General features: G+C 42.9%; 1 protein-coding gene across 6 annotated transcripts in view; it reads right to left on the bottom strand.

The window, feature by feature from the left end:
• The window catches only part of ENOX1 (ecto-NOX disulfide-thiol exchanger 1), an 838273-nt gene that overhangs the window by 297018 nt on the left and 516553 nt on the right, over positions 1-24702 (bottom strand). For all 6 annotated transcript variants that reach the window (XM_029602937.1, XM_029602936.1, XM_029602934.1 and 3 more), the window contains one exon: positions 22658-22795. In XM_029602937.1, the coding sequence (XP_029458797.1) occupies positions 22658-22795 (138 nt within the window). The remainder of the gene's footprint in view (positions 1-22657; positions 22796-24702) is intronic.

The raw sequence follows: 24702 nt of genomic DNA, 5'->3' as shown, positions 1-24702 counted from the left end.
ACCCGCGTATGCATGTATCTCCCACTATGCACACACATTTTTTTTTCTAAAAAAGGGGGAGGGGTGAGGGTGTGGTCTGGGTGGGGCATAAGCATTCCTGGATTTCTCAATGAAACCCTTACACACACACGAGTGTGCCGGCGTCCCCTACCGTGTAACTTTACTTTTCCAATGGATAGCGTATAAGTCAGAAAACAAAAAAGGTAAAGAGATGAGTGGGGTTTTAAAGGTCAGGGTTAACAGAGTAAAAGGAAGACTATTAAACTGGGGGGGGGGGGGGGTTTGGAAGTCCCATCCCTTGCCTGGGAGAACTGGCAACGAACTGGGAAAACTGGTAATTGAGTCGGCATGCGTGCCTACTAAAATCCACCCACTTATGCGGTGGCAGCGGCATTTGCGTGCATAAGGCATGCACCTACTACAAATTGCGCACACATATTCGTGTGTCAGCCTATTTTATACAATGCGTATATTATAAAATGGCCGCATCCCTGGCCACAAGCTAGCAAACAGGTGCCCATGTGTGCTCACCGAGCTGTTTCAAAGATACCGTCAATGAAAATGTATGAGACAAATTTGTGTACACTGGAGATTCAGTGCAAACAGATTAACTCATTCATATTTACTGTAGATATACTGAAAACCCAGCTGGCTGTACGGTCACTAGGACACGTTTGGGAAGCCCTGTGGCAGTTTTATTTATTTGGGGGTGAGAGCTACATTCAGCCTTACATTACTTGCAATATCTGATTTAAAATACAGCAATGTTTTTCTCTAAAGTAGAATTCTTGAATGATGAGGAGCAAAACATTCAACTAAATTCTAGCAGTCTGCTCTGCAACACCTATGAATATTTCATAGATATAAAGCAATTTAACAAAATGTTTCAATTTTTAAAAGTATCCACGCTTATTGTTTGCACTCTGTCATCAGCATAGGTATCTCAGTTCACCTGGGCTTTCAACCAAGATGCAATTTAAGAAACATTAGTATAAAATAAATGTTTCTTATCTGACATTCATTTGAAATCATAAGACGAAAAAGTGGTGCTGTGGCTGCTGCCATGCTGGAGACCTGAGCTTGATTCCCCAGACCAGACCTCTGCTCCTCAGGCCAGCAGGGCTGGGGATGTTACAAAAAGCAACATTCACAGTCCACAAAGTAGGAAAGCAAGGGAGCAGAATCTGTGTTTGTCAGGTTTGTCTCAAACGAAAACAAATTGTTTTCTTTGTTCATTTCGTTCATTTTTTTGTGTTACATTGATGTCAATGGAGGAAACAATCCATAGGCCCAGGACCTGGTGTTCTTTCTTCCATTGACTACAAATGATGCTGTCTGCCCAAAGGACGTGTCACAGTGACACTATTGTGGGGCCTTCCTCCCGAGCGGTCAGTGCCATTTTGATGTAGTGTTTTGTAGTGTTACTGTGACACATCCTTTGAACAGACGGTGTCATTTTTAGTCGATGGAAGAAGAATAAAGTTGGCTGAAATCCTGGTCCTAGGCCTCAATAGGACCCAGCATCAGGCCTAGCCCCAGGTCCCGGTATTGGGCTGGGTCCCTGCATTGGGCCTGAGCCTTGGCAATGGGATCCAGCCAGGGGTCGGGCCTTAGAGTCAGGCCTGAGTCTACACCCAGGCCTCAGCAACATGATCCAGCCTTGGGGTTAGGCGCCAGCCTGGATCCAGGCCTGGTCCCTCCAGTGCCCCCCCTTTTTTTTTCCAAATTACACAAATACAAAAATGACCCTCATTCATTGCATTTTACTCATTTGTTTAAATTGAATGCACATCCCTAGGTAAAAGAAATAAGTAGGATGCAGGGTGCACATGCACAGGGTTTCAAAGGGAAGTACAGTCTATGGAAGCCTCCCAAAACCTCTCACTGAGATGTCTGAATTATGAGTGAGAATTAATGAGGGGAAAAAACATCTTGCAGCTGGGAATGAAGGCTCATAATTATAGGCTTCAGCTTTGAAGCCCCTCCACCCCCTTGCCAGAGCTGAATCAGATTACCACTAGACTAAAACGTAGAGGAAGGCAGGCCAGGCCAAAAATAAATAAAAGCATGATGGTGTACTTATTGGGTGGGAGAGAGACACTGACTTTAATGGAAAAAAAAATTATGCTACTTCATACAACACTTACGGAGTAGAAGGATTATTCACATCTGTATTCCCTTTATTTCTTTACCATTACAAATAATGTCTATCTTGCACTACAAGCTTAGGATCGAGGCCAGTTCTTCCAGTAGGCGAACTAGGCAGTTGTCTAGGGCGTCAACATTATTTTGGAAGTGGAAAACCCCCCCTCCCAGAAACCTCCTTTTCACTTTTATGGCATGGCACCACAATACAGACGGGAATGGATGCTGGGAAAATGTGGCCGGTGGAGACAAAAGCGGAAGCTGAGTGGGTGGGGGAGGATAAAGGGTGCTGGGCAGGTGGAGAGAGACTGGGTTAGGTACTGAGCAGATGAGAGGGGGGGGTGGAGAAAGAGAGAGGATGCTGGGTATGGCAAAAAAAAAAAAAAGCAGTGAGTTAAAAGTACAAAGAGGCGTATCGGGGGGGGGGGGGAAGAGATGCTGGACTGGCAGAAAGAAGGAAGGGATGCTGGGCACTGCGCATGGAGCAAAGGGAGAGGAATGGAGAACTTGGTGGTCGTGAGAGGAGACTGAGAGGTGTATGCCGAGCTGGAAAAGAGAGGGGGAAGTGATGCCAGAGCTGTAGGGAGGGAAGAGAGTGCAAGATTTGTTGCGACCGTCGCTGCTTGACGTCTCCACTCCACCCTCCTCACCTCTTTGGCGACTCCCTCTTTTTCAAGTGGAAGGTTGGCTGCCACGGCGTCTCTCTGCCGTCTTCCTCCGGTGTCCCCGGAGCGGCTTGACGCTGCGATCCGCCATGATTCCCAAGGGCCTAAGGGCGCGCGCGCACAGCCCCGACTGATGTACCAGCAGTGGCGCGAACCTCAGGGGCATCCCTCTGAGATGACATCATCAGTACCGGATATATAAGGTCTTAGAAATCGCTAAACTAATCGAGTTAGCAAGGAGTTGGAATGGACTTGGATACGGACCAGTTTTGCACTCTCCTAGCTTCTCGGCCTCCTCAGACTTACCAGGGGTACCCGCTCCTCGGGGGCCTCGCTCTATCTTTGTTTTTCAGGTCACAGTCAGGAACCGGCGCTCGCTCCTCGAGGGCCCATGTTCCCGGACTGGTTGCTGAATACTCATTCTGCCTGGAAGTCATCACTGCCTTCTACACCAGTGAGTTACCATCTCTCTCAGAGCTTTCCCTGGAACCAGGTACTCGCTCCTCGAGGGCCTAACCTATTCCAACATCTGGACTACTTCTAGAGACTATTGTGTGAGTGTTACCATCAAGGTTCTGTTCCTGAACTCTGCATACTCTGCCTACTCACTATATTCAGTTTCTCTACAGCTCAGTTATCCAGGATCGCTGTTCCAGTACCTGAGGGACTACAGCCCTGCTGGGCACTTCTAGCTCACTACTGCCACCTCTGGTGGTTCCATATACTATCTAATAAAAGAACTATTGTGTGTCTGTCTCCATACTCTGATCCTGACCGGTGGTCCCTCTCGGGATCTTCCCCTGGGGGCGTGGTCATCTGCCACCAGCCCAAGGATCCACCCACAACTACCTCAAACACCAGCAAGATTGAAGGTTTGCCTGGGGTGCTTAATATCCTTCTATCGGCCTTGATTAGGATTTAAGGAATAGTATCCTACTTTGCAGTTCTTGTAGGCAGGGCACCTTTTGCCCCGCAGACTTTCCAAACATTTCTCAAAGCGAAAGTATGCACTTACTTTCGCTTTGAAAATTCTCTGAAACAATGACACAAACTCTTCCACTCAAAGTTATACCTGCTCCTGGCATGGCATGACGTCCGTGCGAGGCTTTACACGCAAACTTTTTAAAATCCAAGTAGGCATGCATAATCCAAACTCTGCTGCAAAGCCACCTCACCCAGAATGACTCCTTTCTGCGTGCACAAAATTACACATGAAACTGAGTAACGTGCTTACTTTTGCACGCAAAGACCGGTATCTTTTCTAATAAGCATAACTGGGTTGCATAAAACGACGTTTTATTAATGTAAATGGCTTTGAAAATTCAGCCTTAAAAGGGTTAAACAGCTGTGTGCCCACTGAGCAATCTTCAGTAGACGGATATGGTGTTACCATATGATCGGAAAAATATACAGTGAAACGGAGGGCAGAGTATGAGTCAGTATTAACCATTCCTAGCACTATCCTTTCAATACTGCGAAGCACAAAAAGAGCAACTAAATCAAAATCAATACTACTAGTGACTACAGATCAGCTGTGCCTCTATGTAATTCTATAAAAAGAGAGACTGAAGTGAAATGAAACCTTCTTGCTTTTACCTACGGTGCATCTGATTTTTGGTTCTCTGAAATTCCTTCCCCAAGGCTTCCTGAATATCAGCCGAGCACGCCTTCATGTTGTGAACTGAATACAAAGAAGCAGATACCAAGCTCTTGTTCAGCAAGGGTAATCCTTATTGTGGGGCTGGAACAAATGCATGAACACCGTAGCTTATTGGAGCTGTGTTCTCATTAAGAAAAAAAACAAATCAATTGAAAATACAAACTTCTAAGCTAGTAAAAAGAATATAGTCAGGGGAGACATATAAGCAATGTGATAGTTAAAGTGACTAAAATAAATGAAGCTTGATTATTTTAAAAAGAAAAATACACTTCCATAGAACTAGTCCAAGGATTCACTAGGGCATAAGCAAACAGAAGGTCAAAATTTTAGACTATGGGCCTCATTTTCTAAAGTATCGCAGGCCTGCGATACTTTAGAAGATGAGGGGCAGGGGGCCGAAACAGGGGGTGGGCCTGCGCTAGCCGGCAGCGATCGCACCGTCGTGGGGCGATCGCTGCCGGTTTCGCACCCAATAGCGCCACCATAGGAGGTATAGCTATTGAGAGCGAAATAGGCAGCGAAAAGGCACCTACCTTTTCGCTGTCTGCGGCATCAGCGCAGAGTCGGCCGCAGTGATGCCCCGACTCCTCCTCTTCCGGGGCCGACTCCGCCCCCATCCTGGTATCGCACGCGATAAGGGACTTTTCGCGTGTGAAAGGTCCCTTATCGCGTGTGAGCGGCTTGGAAAATGAGGCCCTAAGTTTGCTCTGCATCTGAAGTCAGGAACCTCCCTTCCATTCTTACTACACGTGACTAGGGCTAGTGAAGGATTACCTACATGTGCCACTCAGGCAAAAGAGCCAAGACTGTCACCAGCCTTCTTGACCAAGATCATGGAGAAAAAAGTAAGAATGCCATAAATGACAACACTTTTGTTTGTCTGGATTTTTATTAACAAAATAGGACAAGCACCTGAAGCATTGGTCGGTTAAAAGTTAATTCCATTACTAGAGGACAATTTTTAATGCCATTCTTCAGGCAAATAATGATTTATGCGAGAAAATTCACAGTCTGAATATTGCCCTCCCTCTATACAGATAAAATTATGGCATGTGGTCCACAACATGTGCATTTGCCATATTTGGGGGTGGGGTGGGCATTCCCAGGGAACCCATTCCCGTGTTTTAGTTGGGATCAGAAAAACAACGCATGTAGATTGTATTTTCAAGCCTATGCAGGTTCATTTCCCAAAGAAAATGTTACGACTGTCGCTGCCCGATGTCTCCCCTCCACCCTCCTTACTTCTTTGGCGACTCCTCCTGCGGTTGACTGACGTTTGGCTGCCGCGGCTTCTGCCTGCCGTCCTCTCCAGTGTCCTCAGTCCGGCTTGGGCGCTGCCTCCCGCCATGCTGTCCAGTTGCCTTAGGGTGTGCGCGCTGCGCGGCCCTGCTTCAAGAACCTTCTTTGGCGTGAACCTCAGGGGCGTCCCCCTGTGATGACGTCACGCATCCCGGATACAAATATCCTACACGATTGCTAGCCGTCGAGTTAACAAAGGTTTCCTAACAGCTGGGATTCGCTCTCCGTACCTAGCTACTCTGCCTCCATTATTGGACTTACTCTATTTGGGGTACCCGCTCCTCGGGGGCCTTTCTCTCTTCTCTTTCAGGTCGCTGTCTGGAACCGGTACTCCTCCTCGAGGGCCCATATTCCTGGACTCGCTACCTGGACTTGTCTTCTGCCTGGAAGACACCGCTGCCTATACCATAAATGAGTTACCATTTACTTCTCTCAGAGCTGTTCCCTGGAACCAGGTACTCGCTCCTCAAGGGCCTGCCTTTACTTCAGCTCCTGTGCTCCATACCGAGAGACTGCTGTGTGAATACTATACCAACGAGGCTCTAATTCTGAACCCTGCATATATTGCTTGTACTCACGATCTCAGTTTCTCTCTATTACAGCACAGCCATTGTGGGATTGCTGTTCCAGAGCCTGAGGGACTACAAGCCCAGTCGGGCTACATTTCTGCTCACTACCGCCACCTCTGGTGGCTCCTCAATACTGTTAAATAAAAGATCTAACTGTGTGTGTGTCCTAAAGCTGAGCCTGACCTGTGGCCCCTCACGGGACTTTCCCCTGTGGGCGTGGTCAGCAGCCACAGAGTCCAGGGGTCCAGTCAAACCCTTACAAACAATAACAGAAAACCTGCTTGCACAAAAAAGCCAGAGCAAATGTCTGCACTGCAAACTACAAAGTAAAAAGACTCACTTACTTTGTTTTTGAAAACTGGTATGAGTGTGAGTAAACAAGTATGAATCCGGTAGGTATCATCAAAGGTTGAAACTCTTTCCACAGCTGTGGAACAATTCTTCCACAATATACCTAGCCAACTCAGGAAGCACAAGCCAAGCCCAGGAATTGAAATTGCATCTTTCAGGGCTGGCCCAGCATTTATCTATCTATTTATTTATTTGGGACACTTTTATCCCACATTACCAAAAATATCTAAGCGGGTTACATAATAAAAAAACACATAGTAAATCACAATAGCATCAATCATACAAAACTAAAAATAAAGCATAAAATGACATAAAACAACAAGCTGCATCCATCATAAGAGCTGCTACTACACCAATATCCTCCTCTGACCTACAAAAAATACTTACTTAAATTTGTTTTAAATGCGCTATTAGCTTCATGGAGTGTCCCCTAGTCCTAATACTACTGAAAAGGGTAAAAAAAAAACCTGTTCTCTATTTACCCATTCCACCCCACTCATGATTTTATAGATCTCTATCATATCTCCCTTCCACCATCTGTTCTCCAAGCTGAAGAGCCCTAATCTGTTTAGCATTTCCTCACAGGGGAGCCATTCCATCCCCTTCACCATTTTGGTCACCCTTCTCTGTACTTTTTCTAGTTCCACAATATCTTTTTTGAGATGGGGTAAACCAGAACTGCATATGATGAAGACAATTTTCAAAGAGTTACACATGTAAAAGTAGCATATACCTGGGCAATATTCAAAAGCCCATTTGCACGCATAAAACTTTTGAAAATTCAGCCCTATGGTATGAATTTTCAAAAAAATTATGGGCCGGATTTTAATATCTAAGCGCAGGCGTAGATTTGTGCGCACAACTCAGCATACACAAATCTATGCCCAATTTTATAACATGCGCGCGCAGCCGCGTGCATGTTATAAAATCTGGGGTCGGTGCGTGCAACGGGGTGCACCTTGCGTGCGCCGAGCCCTAGGGGAGCCCAGATGGCTTTCCCTGTTCCCTCCGAGGCCTCAGAGGGAACTTTCCTTCCGCCCCCCCCACCTTCCCTTCCCTTTCCCTACCTAACCCGCCCCCCCCAGCCCTATCTAACCCCCCCAACCTTTATTTAGCAAGTTGCGCCTGCCTCCAGGCAGGCGTAGGTTGCACACGCTGGCCAAGTGCCGGCGCATGATCCCTCGGCCTAGCTGCCCTAGGAAGGCCCGGGGACCGCCCACGCTCTGCTCCTTTTTTCAAGCCCCGAGACATACGCGCGTCGCCAGGCCAATGCAAAATAGGCTCGGCACGCGTAACCCCCCTGCGCGCGTAAATCCAGCTGGATTTACGCGCGTAGGGCTTTTAAAATTCGCCCCATGTGTGTAAAAATAGAAGTTTTCAAAAGTCCATTTACACTTGTTAATACCTAGTTTTATGCATGTAAATCTTTTTAAAACTTCAGCCCAATAATTATAATTATATAATAGCTTACATAATTTAATTATAGTGTGGCAAGCACTACTAGAAGGTACAGATCCCATAACAGGAGCTGATGCTGCCATCCAACTTAAAATAAAAAGTTGGCATCTGCTATTCAGTGGACATCACTTTGCTCAATGGCATGATTATTATACCAATGTATAAATCACGTAACCCCGTCTATTTGATAAATAAGGGACTATGGCAGAATATCCAATAAAACAGCCAGATTGCCAAAAGTACCAACCGAACACACTAGTCACTGATGCTTACTGCGTTAAAGACCGTCATAATAGGCTTCATCGTACAGTGGTAATACTTTATGACTCAGCCTTATTTTAATCATAGGTCTGATGGATATCTATTTTTCGATATTCTTTTCTCAAATATATGCTGTGTGAATTTTCAACTTAACTTTAATATGAATGCTGTCTTTGTCCAAACATCTATGAAGCCTTGTATTCTGAACATGTGCAAGGCTTCATAGATGTTTGGACAAAGACAGTGTTCATATTAAAGTTGTTGAAAATTCACACAGCATATATTTGAGAAAAAAATATCGAAAAATAGATATCCTTCAGATCTATGATTAAAATAAGACTGAGTCATAAAGTATTACCACTGTACGATGAAGCCTATTATGACGGTCTTTCACACAGTAAGCATCTGTGACTAGTGTGTTCGGTTGGTACTTTTGGCAATCTGGCTGTTTTAATGATTATTATTATACCGCCAACATGTCAAAAAGCATGACCAATTTCATATGCTTTACCTGCACACTACCGACAAAATTAATTGGCAGAAGAAGGCCCCAAACACTGAGGTCCTGGAACACTGTAACATCTCTGGCATCAAATCGGATCTGCTTTGGGGACAGTCAGACAGCAGATCACAAAATGTAGTGTTTTATGGACAACTGATGCCTGGTGAGCCCTTGCAAGGCTGACAACTCAAATAACACAATGACCCTCTGACGGTGGCTTTCTAAGCATGCTCAATTAATTTGATTTCTTGTGAAGTAACTGCATAAAAAAACCCAAAACCCAAAACAAACTGATGCACTGGTGAAGAGTGTGTACTGATGGCATGACAAATAATGAATGCCAGTGCATTGCCACTGCCAATGAAAGGCAACAACATAGGAAAGTGGACTCTTTGGTGACTGGAAACTGCACCTGCACCATATATGGCCACAGATGTTCTGCAAATATTGGACATTGCACATATGCATAGCCACAAAAACTGATTGCTCATCTGTCATTCAATAGGAGAATAACCATAAACAGAAATGGTATAGCGCTAGGAATTCATGGATCCTAGTGCTAAATTGTTCAAAGAAGTGAAGACTTAAAGCAAGCCTTTCCCCCCTTTTATAGCGCTATACCATTTCCGTTTATGGTTATTCCACCACTAGTGTATACCGCTCATCATCTCCACTTCCTATTGGCCATTCAATAGGAGAAGCCATCATTAAAATAAAAGATTTTAAATATTTTCACACTTCTTTTCAATTAAAAGGCCCTAATTTGCAAAGAATTTCTTCCAATTGATAGCTAAGGACCCTATTTGGAAAACCTCACTTTACATACATAGAAAAAAAGTATACAGGCATTGACTGCAAGAATTATTAAAAGCTAAGATGTTCTTAAAAAGAAACTGGGAAATTTGAGCTGTCATTTTTTTTTTTATCAATGAGTGATTCCTGCTGACTGAAGAAATGGCAGTCACCATTATACTAAAAGTCCATCAAGCGAGAGGAACGACATCCACTACTAATGTCAAGTCAGGGAAAAGCCTTTGATTAATCAAATGGGAGACCATTTAGAAGAACTAAAGCTCAAAGGCAGCCACACACAGTTTCATGAATACCTTAAGTGGAAATTTGACAACCTTCTGGAATATCGTTAGAGCAATTTATGTGGAGGCAGGTAAAGAATGGACATCTAGCAGATGCATCAGATGAAATTCCTCAGCAGACCTTAATCTCAATGGTGCACATGTGATTTAAAGATAACTCAGTGAATCAAAATTGGCTAAACAATGTAGCTGAAAAAAAACAAAAGGAGAAACTGGTACTGGAGTTTTTCTATAATGAGGTTTGGGAATAGTGAAGGAATCCAATGTATTATTATATAAAAATTAGATATGGACACAACCAGCGAATTAATTTGTTCCTAAATTTGTGGGAATTACTAAATAATAAATGATAAAATACCTATACTCTATTATAAAAAGACTGCATAAGAACTTGGGTGAATAGGTGCCAAATGCAATTCAATTTACTGGAGTGAGCCTTGGGGCACATCAAGGAAAGAAGAGATGCTGCAGTATTCAGAAAGAACCATTAAAGCTGTTGTGAAAAAAAAAAAATATCCCCAAAGCCTTTAATTCAATATCCTGCTGTGGTGAAGGCTGTACAGTATTATAGAGGAGAAATGATTCCTAAATGGCAAAACGGAGTCATATGGAGAAACAATAGTCTTATCTATTAAAGCTTACAGCCACTTTTTCCAAAAGGATGACAGTAAATAAACCGAGAGACCCTTCAAACTACAAACATATTTCTTTCTCTGGCAGATCATATATCACCTAGCCAAAAAGAAGATACAATATCCAATCATAAAGGTGCATTTTCTAAGGGCTTGTGCATGTAGAAATAGCATGCAGGCACAAGTAGCATGTAAAATAACACATATGCTATTTTCAGTTTCACACATACATTTTACCAAGAAAAAGGGGAGAAGAACGCACAATAGTTGCTATTTTGTAAGCGATATACACATATGTGCTAGCAAACGTATTTGTATGCTTTCACACGTGCTAACTGACTGGTGCAAGTGAAATTGGAATTGTCTGTTGTCTGCAGTTTTTAGGTGGGATGTCAGGGTGAGCTGGTGCGGGTTCTGAGTGGTCTAGGTAAACTGGAGAAGGACTGGTATCAGAGAACTGGTGAATCCAAGTACACAAGTATTTTCAAAACGGTATTATGTGCATAATTTATAAAATACCTGTCGCCGCACTTAATTCAGGAAGGATAACTAAAAAAAAAAAAAAGCGTGTGAGCTCATATAGATGCGTCAATGGGCTTGTGCGCATATCTCCATATATTTTATAATGAGTGCATATGCATGCGTAGATTATAAAATCCATGTATCTTTTATTTAAAAAACATGGGCACGCACATTAGCAATTGCGCAAGTATGAGCGAATGTCACATGAGAACATACACGCGCACAGGTGCACAAAAAACTATAGCAAATGTATACACATGTTATTTTTTGGGGTTGCAAGCTTCCAGTTCTTCCAGGGCAGGCTCATTCCAAAATGGCCCTTCCCAGACACCAACCCAACTTTACCACCAGGGTTGTCTACAAACTAGCGGCCCTAGTGGTGAAATATGAGCATATGTGCTTTCTTTGCTGGAAGGCAGGGTGATAACACTAGACTATGGAGGGCCTGGAAATCTTTCCAGGCCCTCTACAACTGAGGAGCAGATTACCCATATGGGGTAAGTGAATAGCAAGTGGGGATACAGGGGGTAGGGAGTGGGGGTAGGGGTTTAGATAGATGTGGGATGGGGGGACTTTTGGTGCAGCGGGAGGTAATTGGGGGGTAGCGGCAATAGGGAAGTATAGGGTGGCAATTGGGAGTGGGGATGGGTGGTAGGGGCAAAGGGGAGGGGCTATTGTAGAATGAGTTGCTTTTGATTCCTTTTTTCTCTGAATAGACTGAGGACCCAAAAAGAAGGCTCTGATGCTATGCCATAAGAAAAGGGAGTGGCTATTCAGGTACAGGCCTAGAAAGTGAGCACCAAGCTGGGTTCTTTACATAACCATTGGGGAGAGGTATACAGGTATTTGCTATGTCATGCCTACATCACTAGTCCCATTATTGTTCTGCAGCTCTAGAGGGCCTGGTCTCAGCCTAATGCTTCAAGCTACCCTCGTGCATACTAACTTAATATTTGGTTATCCTCTGGGTCACAGGGACACCTGTCATGAAGAAGTACATGATAGGCACTCACCAACCTTGCATTAAAATCTAGAGGATGTGACATCCTACTCCTCGTACTCTTACCAGCCAAATTGAGTGCCTACCATACTACAAACACCCATACAGCAGTGGCAGCATACCAGCCTTTACTATCTAGGCCACACCCCAACATAAACCACCTTCACTGAGCTAATCAATGAGACCCCACTTCTACTTAGGCATCATGTATGAAAATACATCTTTACATAAACTTCCATATCCCAGGTCTCCCATATATGGCCTGGCCAATCTTTCAGGACATTGATGTCCCACCAATAGGAGCCCTTACCATCTTCTCCTACACCCTGGAGCATATGAGATGTACTGACGCACAGTTTTGGCTCTCTTTACAGTTAACAATAGCTTGTCTTCCTCATCAGAGGTGGAGGAGGAAGAAGATGCTGATGAGGGAGGCAAGCAGCTAGCTCCACCTCCACCAGCAGAAGCACATGTGGCCACCATTTGAGACCAGTAGCAACCAGCACCACAAGCCCCACCAGCAGAGGGGGCCCCAGCAAAGGCAGACCGGTCACTTCCCCCCTGCAGGAACTCCTGGACTTGAACAGCCACCGATACCTCTCCCTTCCCTGTAGGATCTCTTCCCCTTTTTGGGCCCAGGACCTAAGGATGTAGGTCTTGAGCCTGTCCAGCCCTTGCAGGATGAAGGAGTATTGCAGGTCCCTGGAGTCCCTCTTCCTGAATCTCTGCAGTGCCCCTTTGGGAGCAGAGCCACTATTCATGCCTGAGCTCTTGCACCAGCGCAAGAGAGGACTCTAAATGCTATAAGGGGAACTGTGGAAGGGATGCAGGAGGAATTCTGCAGCCTGCAGGATGACTTCAGAGGTTGTTAGAAGTTCTGGAGTGGCTCGTAGGGTTGCCAGTTGACTCCAGATTTTCAGGACATGTTGATCCAGTCCTGGTTTTACTCCCCTGCATGCCAATACTTATAGTCTTGCTTTTCTTAGGGAATGTAATAGAGAAATCAGAATAAGTCCCCAGTATGCAATGGGATAGAACCAGGACTGAATCAACCTGTCCTGAAAATCTGAAGCCAGCTGGCAACCCTAGCGGCTCGCTGAAGCTCAGGAGTCCGTCACAGGTGCTCTTGAGCTCTTCAGCATGAGGCTACCGCAACTTCTACCAAGCCACTAGGCTTCTTGGGACCTTGCCCCTAAGTCCCTTGGGTTACTTGGCCCTTTATTAATGTTTATGTCCTTAGAAATCTTCCTTTCCCCCCATATTTAAGTTTATATTGCACATAGTGCTGGTGAAACCATATCCAAAATGACTCTAATGGACTTATTGGTACTCATGAATGGCTCTTTCTCCTCTTGTGTCCTCCTAATACTTTTGAGATATGGCACATATCTTTTTTACTTATTTAATGTTATTCAGAAAAACCCATATATCTAGAGATATTTGCCCTCTGGAGCCCAATAACACAGAAGGTGAAACCAGTTCTTGAACTTATGGCCACTTTGACAGCTCTGCTTATTCAATTTTCATATTCTTCCAAGGGAGAAATGGCCAGTTTTGAACAGATCCTTTTTTTTTTATTTGGCCCAGCAGATTCTTTTTTGCTTCCTAGGATTTTCAGCTTACTCAGAAATCATTTCAGCTGGGGTGTGGCACTATGAGCCTTCATTCATAACTACTCAGGCCCAGGGCCGGTAGAAGGGTGTCCAGTGATCACCGCCTTCTCTCTCTCTCTACCCCCACCCCAAATCGCACACAACCTACCTCCACCTACGTTCACATACAAGATCTCCCAACCCTGCTGTCCTCGCGTCAGGCTAAGCTGCCCTGCCCACTTCCTGTGCCCTAGGCAACCACCTAGTATGACTAATGGACCCACCGGCCCTGCTCAGGTCTTTCTGCCATTCTTTAAACCATTTGCCACCATCCTGTCTTGCCCAGTCATTACAGCAACAGTCTTTGGCCAGGGGCCACCAAAACTCAGTTCATAGGCACCTTGGCTACCAGCCACTGCTGCTGTTTAACTCTCCCTCCTTCCAGAGGCTATAAAGGCTGCCTGTACAGCACTCCTAGCTTGGATGGCCCAATGAGCAGATGCAACGGCTCAGGAACGGAATGAAGGTCTCCCACCTGGCAGCGTGTGAAGCATAGCCACAGAGCCAGTCCAAAAAAGATTCTTTAAAAGAAGTGCAATCTTCGAGGGCTGCAGACCAGTCTGGTTACCAGGCTACCCTTAATGAATATTCATAGGATATATCTGCACAGAATTGAGGCAGTGCATGCAAATTTATTTTGCATATTCATTAGGGATAACATGAAAACCAGATCAATTTGCGGCCCTCGAAGATTGCAGTTTGACAACTTTGCTAAAAGGAGTCAAGTAAAGGCAAAAAGGTGCTCTTTTACAATTACACACTGATTTTTTAAACTCCCTTAACACTTTCTTGTGATTTTAATTATTTATTTAAAATATTTCTAATTTTCCTTTTTTGTTGTACAAGGTGGATTCCAAAAAGTTACATAAAACATCAAGATAAAACAGATAATACTGAAAATACAAGTGAGACATGAAAACGAACTAAAAAGCTAACTTCTGCATAAAAACCATTAAAACAACCCAAATTCCTGTCAGGTGACAGGAGTAAAAGCCTCAACAAATCAATGTGACACAAATGACCAATTTGTTTAGATTTGATCAGTGGAATCATAATTGGCAGAGTGGCTCCCTGTATAACATAGAAAAAAATAACTTCTTTCTGCTCTCTCTATGAGCATTCCTTCGAGAGGCACGTTTTAACCCACTGTTCTGAATTTGGAGTACAGTGAGGAATCAGCCCATCTGGCCAGTCAATTGCATCTCATATCACAAAGACACAGACTCAAGAAAGCAGGTTTCTCTGTCACTGAAGAAAGGCACGATGCCAGTTACGGTCATACTGAAACAACCAATTTAATATCTTTTTAAATAAAATATCATTCACATATGTAGGACCCTACTGGGATCCTTAATAAAGAATGTGGCCTATTAGCAAGGTCATGCAGTGCAGCGTAAAGCAGAAGAATGTATCATCTTTGCCAGAGTACCCCCTAGGGAGGTTGCTGCAATAATCTATTCCTACTTGTGTTTGTATGGAATTTTTAGTTGGATTTTGATTTTGTTGGATTTTTATTTCCTGTTCTTCATGACTTGTTTTTTTTTGTTTTTTTTTTTTAAGTCCAAAGCCTTAGTAAGAAGCATAGATACTGGGAGAGAGATTTGTTGCTAATTCACAGATAGTAAACTGTTTTGTGATGGGTTGTTGTTTTTTGTTTGGAAGGAAGTTTTGTCCACCTTTCCTATTTACTAAAAGAGGAAAGAGGTTCCTTAAGATCTGAAAGAAAGCCTCAATTCCTCCAGCATCTTTTCTCTTGCAAGAAAAGACCCTAGCATGAATTTAGAGGAAAAGAGTTTTATTTTTTTCTGGCTGAAGATTACTCTGAGATTTTGGAACTTTTTAGTCATCCTTATGTCTCTCAGTCCAAGAGATTCAGGTGCCCATCTGGCAGACATTTGGAGAAGGAATGGAATCCATCAGGTATTCCACTTGGGTATAAAAGAGAAGAGAAGAGCTGCCACACTGGTGCTTACCCAACAAAAGATAGCAAAGTAGGTGCCCGTAAGATACAACAAAGAGGACAGAAGAGATATTCAAGTTCAAGTAGTGGATCCCAGGTATTTTTGATCCTTTTGAAATAGGAGAACTTTTTTGGTATGTCCAGAGCAGCTTCAAATTAAAAAAAACAAACAAAAGACAGCCTGTTAGGCAAGATCACGGGAACACAAATTCACTAATTTACTGCTTAAAGTTTGTTTTATGCATGCTACCAGACAGACCTGCACCAAGAGACACATTATTCATGCTGACCATATACTTCAGTAAAGTTTTATGTTGGAACACCAAACATGGAGTCCTGACTGAAGTCCTGACTAATTATTAGCAATTAGAAGATAAGAGGATATCTCATGCCTAGGGCCTTGAAGGCTTATCCTTCTCCCCAAATGGATGAGTGTGAGGCCATACCCCTTGAATGTGATGGGGATTACATATATTGCAAAAAATACAGAATAAGCAATATACAAGATGTAGAATGAATGCCCATGTGTGAGAAGCAGAGCTTCTCTTATTTGGGGTTCTGATGTTCATAAATTAGGGAAATGACCAGTAATAATAAAACTTTTGTTTATGGATAATCATTATGCATGATTGATTTTGGTGTTTGTATTGCGGGTGTGACTTCAGCTAAAGCCTTTATATTTATTGGGGCAATATCTTGTCATTTGACATGACTAGAACCATCAGTCAATAACACAGATGACAAAATTATTATAAGCTCTTCTTTGAAGAAATTATTGGACTCCAAATAAAACAGCAATTCTTTCATTCCTACTAATCCTATTAAGCTGAACAGAAGTCTCTCCATCATGGTTTTGAAAATCCTCTCACTCACTTATCTGGGTGAATGGATTTTCATAGCTGGTAGGCAAATTTGCATGGGACCAAGAAATGGTGGCACCTACGACTCTGACTGGGGCCAGAGGGGGAAGCCTGCATGGTCTGAGGAAGAGGCGGGAGGTCCTGTATAGTGGACAAAAGGGAAAAAAGGCATAGAATAGCGTTATAGGAAAAATATTTGAAATCACATACAGTATTTACTAAGTCAAGAAACAACATAATAGTGTTGGAACCAGCATAAGAATAAAAAGAACAATGAGAAGTTATGGAAGAAGGTATAGAAAATATAGTTGCACATCCCTGCTACACTGAGCACCATTTATAATGGGTGAGTCTCTGCAAGGAGGGAAGTCTCATAATGAGCACCAGGGGTAGAAGTAGAAAGGTGTTGAAAAACATAAGATATGTTCTGGTCATAGGCAGCAATAGGAATATTGGTAAACAGAAGTGCCACAATACTGAAAAACAGACACAGGCAACAAAAGAAGAAATAAGAGAAAAGACCTATGCAGAGGCACCAGCAGTAAGGCAAGCAAGAGAATGGTAGAAATAGGAAGCATTCGGTAGTTGCAATTAGCTGCATTTCTTAAAGAAAACAGAACAGCGTGTATTTGACATATGCTGTCATGCAGTCCAGCAGGCAGAATTATACATTACTGCTGAGACGACAAAGTTCACAACAGGGAAGGGAAGATCCAGAGAAAGACAGGTGGGCAAAGAATCAAGAACTCAAGGGAACATTTGATCCACACCAAGACATATTACACTGTATTGTGGCAAGCAGTGGAACAGGGTGATTGGTTAGTGTGTGACCACCCCAGCTTTCATGAATAAAGGTAAAGGAGAACACCCACCTACAAATCCCTTATCCCCATCATGATTTCCCTGTTTACCCAAACTTTAGGCCTAGCTCTTTTTTCTTTGATACTATTCAACGCACAATCACTCTCCAAGAAAACATTAATTCTCAATGACATTCTCTTGGACAAAAATCCTGACTTCTGCGCCATAACTGAAACATGGCTTAAACACTCTGACACCGCACTACTAAACCAACTTCCAACTCAAATCTACGATATCTTCTCTATCCCTAGAAAGAAGAAAAGGGGTGGAGGTATCCTCCTAGCAGCCAAAAAAGAGCTAAAAATCACTCAATTCCCTATTAACTCTCCGTCAAAAATAGAAACAAGCCTATTCAAATCTGACAGTCTGCAAATCCTTCTAATCTATGCTCCTCCAGGCCTTCTGGAATCTGATGCATCACCCATTCTAGAATTAACAACAACATACCTAAATCTGGAGCATCCCGCTATAATATTGGGAGATTTTAACTTACACGTCGACGACCCCATTCTCTCAACCAATTGCGAATCCTTCCTAACCGCCATGTCGGCCATAGGGTTCAAGCAGATCATAAACAAACCTACCCACAGAGCAGGTCACACCCTGGACCTAATATTTGTAAACTCTAGCATCTCTCACTCAACTACACCCAAATGCCAACCGGTTCCCTGGTCTGACCATACCTTAATTTCTTCCGCCTTTTTGCTAGAACAAATAAGCAAAAAACCTGTCCCACAACCTGAATTCATATACAGGAAATCCTGCACATCCGAGGAATTACACAATCATCTTGGCCCAGAACTCCCACTCATAGACATCTCTTCACCCAACTCAGCCCTCCACTCTTGGTCCATGATAACAGAAACAGCAGCCAACAATCTCTGTCCTCTGGCAACAAAAAAACTCGTACACAACTCCTCCAAAAGACAACCTTGGTTTAAAGAAGAACTTCAAAAACTGAAACACTCCCTCCGACAGAAGGAAAGCAAATGGCGGAAAACACCAACACAGACATCCCTCTCTGCTTACAAACTCGCACTCCACCAATACAAAAGCGCTACATTAAAACTAAAAGGGACTTCTTTGCACAGAAGATCCACCATATTATCTTTGATTCAAAAGCCCTCTTTGCCTATGTATCTAATTTAACGCAAACCATGACTCCTGACATCCCTGCCAACCTAGCACAAGAAAAAGGAGAGGAGCTGGCCCTCTTCTTTAGCAACAAAATCTCCAACCTAATAACACAGCTGAGAACCAACACTTCAACGCCATCCAACACATACTTCCACCACAACAAAGACATTACTCTACAATCCTTTGAACCCATCACTACTTCTGAGATACTCTCTACACTGAAGAAAATGAAACCTTCATCTCACCCTTTAGACCATATCCCATCCAAACTTCTCCTGCTAATACCAGACACAATCTCCAATGCTCTGACTGACATTATCAACTGTTCCCTAGCACAAGGAATCTACCCGGACGACCTGAAAATTGCATCCATCAAACCGCTCTTAAAAAAACCCAACTTAAATCCTAATGATCCTACCAATTTCCGTCCCATATCCAATCTCCCTTTCATAGCTAAGGTAATGGAAAAATTAGTTAACACCAGACTCACAGACTACCTCGAAGAACATAAAATTCTGTTCCCATCTCAATATGGCTTCAGAAAAGCTTTAAGTACTGAATCACTACTAATTTCCCTGACCGACTACCTCATCATGGGCCTGGATAAAGGTCACACGTATTTATTGATCCTCCTGGACCTCTCAGCTGCCTTTGATACAGTTAACCACTCCACCCTTCTAATTCAATTAGCAAACATCGGAATAACAGGAACAGCACTATCATGGTTCAAATCGTTCTTAGGGAACAGAAAATACAAAGTCAAAATTCACAACAAAGAATCTCAACACTACTCTTCATCTATGGGAGTTCCACAGGGCTCCTCCCTTTCACCAACGCTCTTTAATATCTACCTGCTCCCTCTTTGCCAACTGCTAATTAACTTAAACCTTAAACACTTTCTGTATGCAGATGACGTCCAGATAGTCATCCCCGTCAAAGAATCCTACACCAAAACTCTAGAATTCTGGGAAACTTGTCTTCAAAAAATCGATGGACTCCTCTCAAACCTTAATCTAATACTAAACTCTTCAAAAAGCGAACTCCTCCTAATTTCATCTGAAAACAGCAACATCGACTCAAATCCTCCACCCAATCTACAAACTCCACAAGTAAGAAACTTGGGAGCTATCATGGATAACAGGTTAAACCTAAAAGCATTCATAAATCAAACTACTAAGGACTGCTTCTATAAACTCCAAGTCTTAAAAAGAATAAGACCACTCTTCCATTTTCATGACTACAGAACTATTCTACAATCAATAATATTTGCTAAACTAGATTACTGCAACTCTTTGCTATTAGGTCTTCCATCATCTCACACTAAACCCCTTCAGATGGTCCAAAACACGGCTGCGAGAATATTAACAAACACACGGAGAAGAGACCACATATCACCAATCCTCAAAGACCTGCACTGGCTGCCAATTCACTACAGAATCATATATAAGTCCATAACCACTATTTACAAAGCTATACATCAACACTCTCAGCTCAACCTTCAAATTCCTCTCAAAAAATTCACGTCCAAAAGACCAATCAGAGAGTCCTATAGAGAAACCCTACAAGTACCACACTCCAAATCCATGAAGCACATAACCGCCAGAGACAGGGCTTTCTCCACTGCAGGTCCAACACTGTGGAACTCCATCCCACCAGATTTGCGACAGGAACCCTGCCTTCCTACATTTAGGAAAAGACTTAAAACGTGGCTATTCATGAAAGCCTTTCCTGAACTAAACTGAACCTATTCCATTATTAACTAGTCGCTCAAACTTTGCCTTAATCATGGTAATTAATATCCCTACCTCATAAGGGCAACTCATCAATGCTATAAGCACTTTGACTGGCATGTATGTTCTCTCTATTTAAACCCCTGCTTCTTTTCTATGATCCAAGTTATATTTCTCCCTTGTTTTATTGTAACTGCATTCCTTAGCCTTCTCTTGTTTAATGTGTTTTTTTACCATTATTATTATTATTATTATTATTATTACTAAGATTAATGTTATTTTTTGCCTCTTGTTCCCTATCCACTTGTTAATTGTAAACCGGCATGATGCGATTTTTATCGCGAATGCCGGTATAGAAAAACTTAAAATAAATAAATAAATAAAAATATCAAATAATCATTTAGCTGACTCGGCAAGTAAATGCATTTCCCTGTACCCATTAAGAACAATTTCTTCCTTCTGCAAGTTGTTTAGTTTTTTTCATACTGTCCTATGCTCATGTAATGTAAACTAAAGCTTAAGACTGTCATGATAATGCAGTCACAGTTCAACGACAGAGCTGAATGACTTATCGTAACTCAGCCTTAATGCTGCCATTTTCTAACTAAGGAATGCTTATACATATGTGAGTATCACGTACATAATTCAGAGATCTAGAGGGCTACATACTTTGCCCTATACATCCAATACAAACCAAGGGTTAGTTGTTAAGACTACACTTCTAGGCCTACTTGCCATGAACTATCCTCATTGACCTCTCACTCTCTGATGCTTTGGTGGGCCACTCTTGCCATTTGAAAGTGGCACAAGAGGGAAATAATGCGTGTGCCTGAGTTTGAAACCAACATGGATCCTATGGCTCACCCAGAATCCTTTGCTGCCTTGGCCTGCTTGCAGTTCTGGCCATGGGAACCTTAAATGCCCTATTGACCCTGATATTCAACATGGTGTACAGTAGAAGTGAGTGTAGAGATAGAGGCAGAGTGCTGCAGAGGGTAGAGAGTACAGAGAGAGGACTGCAGGAAGTGGGAAGAAGGAGTAGACCATGACAGCTGGAAGGGCATGGAAGAAGAGAGTGAGAAGACTGCATGGGGGCAAAGGGACATGGGATTAACAATATAGGGAGAGAGAGTGCATTTTTATCCTGGCAAATAAATCAAGGACAAATATTTAATCCCTAGTCTTCATGGTACTTGTGTGTTTCAGATTTTCAAGATTTCTCAATGAATTGTTATTTTTAGAGTGAACTCTACAGTTTCTTAAAATACATCTTGTCAAGTGCTAAAAAAATTAATCTGCATGCTGCAAATTGGAATAGACTTTTTTCGTTGAGCATTGTAACTTAGGAACAGTATTTGCTGTAACCAAGAGACAACTTTAGGGCAAAATAAAAATAAACTTTTTACCCAAGAATGGTAACTATCTCAGTTTTCAATAGTCCCAGACTTCCTTAATGCATGGTAGTTTATAAGTCACACTGAACAGAGCTGGAAGAGACATACTTGAATATGCCAGACAAAGGATAGCCAAAATTAATATACATAATACATATTTTCATACTTTGGTCTGAAAGTGGTTCATTTGTATATTTTGGTCATCCTGAAAACCAGATATATTAGGTTTACTGGGACTGAATTCAACAATCATTGATTTAGGGGGATGATTAAAACAGAGGAGGAAAACTGGAGAAATGCAAGGAGAAGACTAGCATTTTAGATTATACCTAAAGTAGGCAAAATAGAAAACAAATGTTTTTGTAAATTTCTGCTTTAAAGTTCTAACTGGAGATATCTCAGGCAGAGATGAACCCTTTAGCGCCCTTACTCCATTTTCAAATAGTGATACTTGAATAACTGTTTAGAGAATGCTTAATGAGGAAGGGTAGAGGTAAAGTATACAGAAGAGGGAGCTAAATGCTATCAAAAGAGGATGGATTAGAACTCGCTACCAGAAAATTTGATAAGCCCCCATGAATCCTCAGTTACTGAAATAGGCCTCAAAGGAGGCTAAATAAACTGAAACAGATATCCATACCACACTTTTGCACTAAAATTAACAAAATATTTCAAAAGAAGATATACATTTAAACATGTAATTCCCAACAGGTGCAACTCAATAAATTATTCCCTTTTATGAAAACTTGTCACAAGGATCTGATTGAGGAGACTTGATTAAACATTACATACAATCCCAAACATTAGTTATAGCCATGTTTTCAGAAGTACTTGTATGAAGTATTGTGTTATATCCAATGCACTTCCCCATTCATAGGTTACAACCTTATACATCAAAAACCTACCTGACACAAGCTGTTGTCCAGCCAGCCCTACAGGGACCATACCAAGGTTATTCATAGCAGTAGCCCAAGCAGTTGGATCAGTGACAGACATGGTGAGTTGGGGTGCACCAACAGCTATACTTCCCAAAGCATCAGCTGCTGTAAAAGAGGGGGAAAAAACGCATTTCAAGGTTTGGGTTTTTTTGTGGCAATGCTATGGGGTGGCCATTAGATGCCACTAAGTCCCTGCATAATTCACCTCCTATGAGCCTTCCATCCTTCTCAGCCCCACCCAACTGGAGGACTGTGGATTGGTTGCCTGCTCCTATTTAGTCCAGCTATTTTTCCTTGGAGTCATTTTGATTTAGTTTCAGAGCAGGGAGGATGTAACTTTTTCCACTCTCTGGCAAGGCCTCCCAGCCTCATCAGGAACTTGTATTTTTAAGAGGCGCCTCTCTGTGCACATCCTGCCAGAGGTTTATCAAGTTTTAGTTGCAGTGAGATATAGTTTTGCCTGATTCCCTTTGAGGCAAAAGGGCTCTCATCCCAGCAACCTGAAGACCTGTGAGCCCTTCTACAACCTAGATGTGGCAAGCACCAGTGACAGATATTCTGAGTGAGATTTTTGATGGCCAAAATGTAGCCCAACTTTTTTCAGAAGGTACCCCTGCTGAAACCCTGCACCCTTAATGAGAGCCTTAATCTACAACCTAGATGGGGCAAGCACCAATGATAGCAAAGCAGTAGTCACCGAGAGATTTTTCAGAAAGTAAGTATTTGGACATTGTTTTGTGGGGAGGTTTCTGACTCACCCTCTCCACAGGGTTCCAGAGCTGGCACACTATGGTTCCCATGTTCTAAAGACTTTTCCTCCAAGAGAAGTCACCTATACCAACACCAGGAATGTAGGAGCAAGATCTTGGAGTTCCCACTCAGATCTCCATCCCATGGGACCAGGAGAGGCTGGGTATAATCGCACACCAACTGGACTCAGGGAGGATTTTTCCATCTTGAGGGACCCCCCCCCCCCCCCAATAGGATTCCCATTTGGCCTGCTGGAAAAGCTTTTGTGCACTTTAAGATCACCATGGGAAGCTTTGTCCAGATTCCTGAGAGACAAAGGACACCTACCCGGAGGAGGAAAAAACCTTTGTACATCAGTCAGCTGTAATTTCACCTTTATTAAAAATGGACATTAATTTACTTATTACAGAATCAGTAAACATTTAATTTAACGCCCCGTGTCTTGTCCTGCCTGGTTTGACCCAGCGTTTCACAACCTGGGGTGCAGCAGCTAACCATACAGCGAAAGAGAGACAGACACACACCACTGCCTGGGTCATAAGCCAGAGTTTGCCCCCACACAAAGAATCCACCCTTGGGAAGGATGGAAGGAGTGCTAGCCGGAGCAGCCCCTGAAGATCAATAAATGAGTTGGTGTGCCCTTGGGACTAAACACCCAGCTAAGGGTTACATTATTATTCATAAATTATACAGATTAAACAATAAAAAGCTTGCTTCAGTAACACTGAACTCAAGGCCTTATGAAAAATGAAGAATAAGAGTAAAAGAAAAGAAAAACCAAAAAGGGCTAAGTCCTTATTAGTTCCCAAAAATTAGGGGAAAAGAAAGGAAAACTGAGGAGCAATATCAAAGAAAAGAAAAAAGAAACTAAGGGGTCGATTTTTAAAGCAGCAGCACCCGTCCATGTGCAAGTGATTCCCAGTGCACTCATACGGACGCGCCAATTTTATAAAGTGCACGGAGGCAGGCGGTGCACATAGGGGGAGGCACATTTTCACTAAATACACGCGGCAACACAAATTGGCCTCTGCTCCAATTAAGAAGCCGACTGGGAGGGAACTTCCAAAACCCCCTACCTAAACTTCCTCCCTCTTCCCCTCTCCTCCCTACCCCCTAAACTTATCCTAACTTTCCCAAAATGTTTTATTACTTACTCCTCCTCTGGAGCAGCAGTAATCTCTGCATGCCGGCTGGCTGCCGGTGCGCACTTCCCCGGTACAGCGTTGAATGGCACTGCCCTGCCCCATCCCAGTCCCTGCCCC

Source organism: Rhinatrema bivittatum, chromosome 5 (assembly GCF_901001135.1).
Source record: "Rhinatrema bivittatum chromosome 5, aRhiBiv1.1, whole genome shotgun sequence".
Classification (NCBI taxonomy): Eukaryota; Metazoa; Chordata; class Amphibia; order Gymnophiona; family Rhinatrematidae; genus Rhinatrema; species Rhinatrema bivittatum.
Note: the sequence above shows the minus strand (reverse complement) of the source record. Positions and strands in the feature narration are given on the sequence as shown.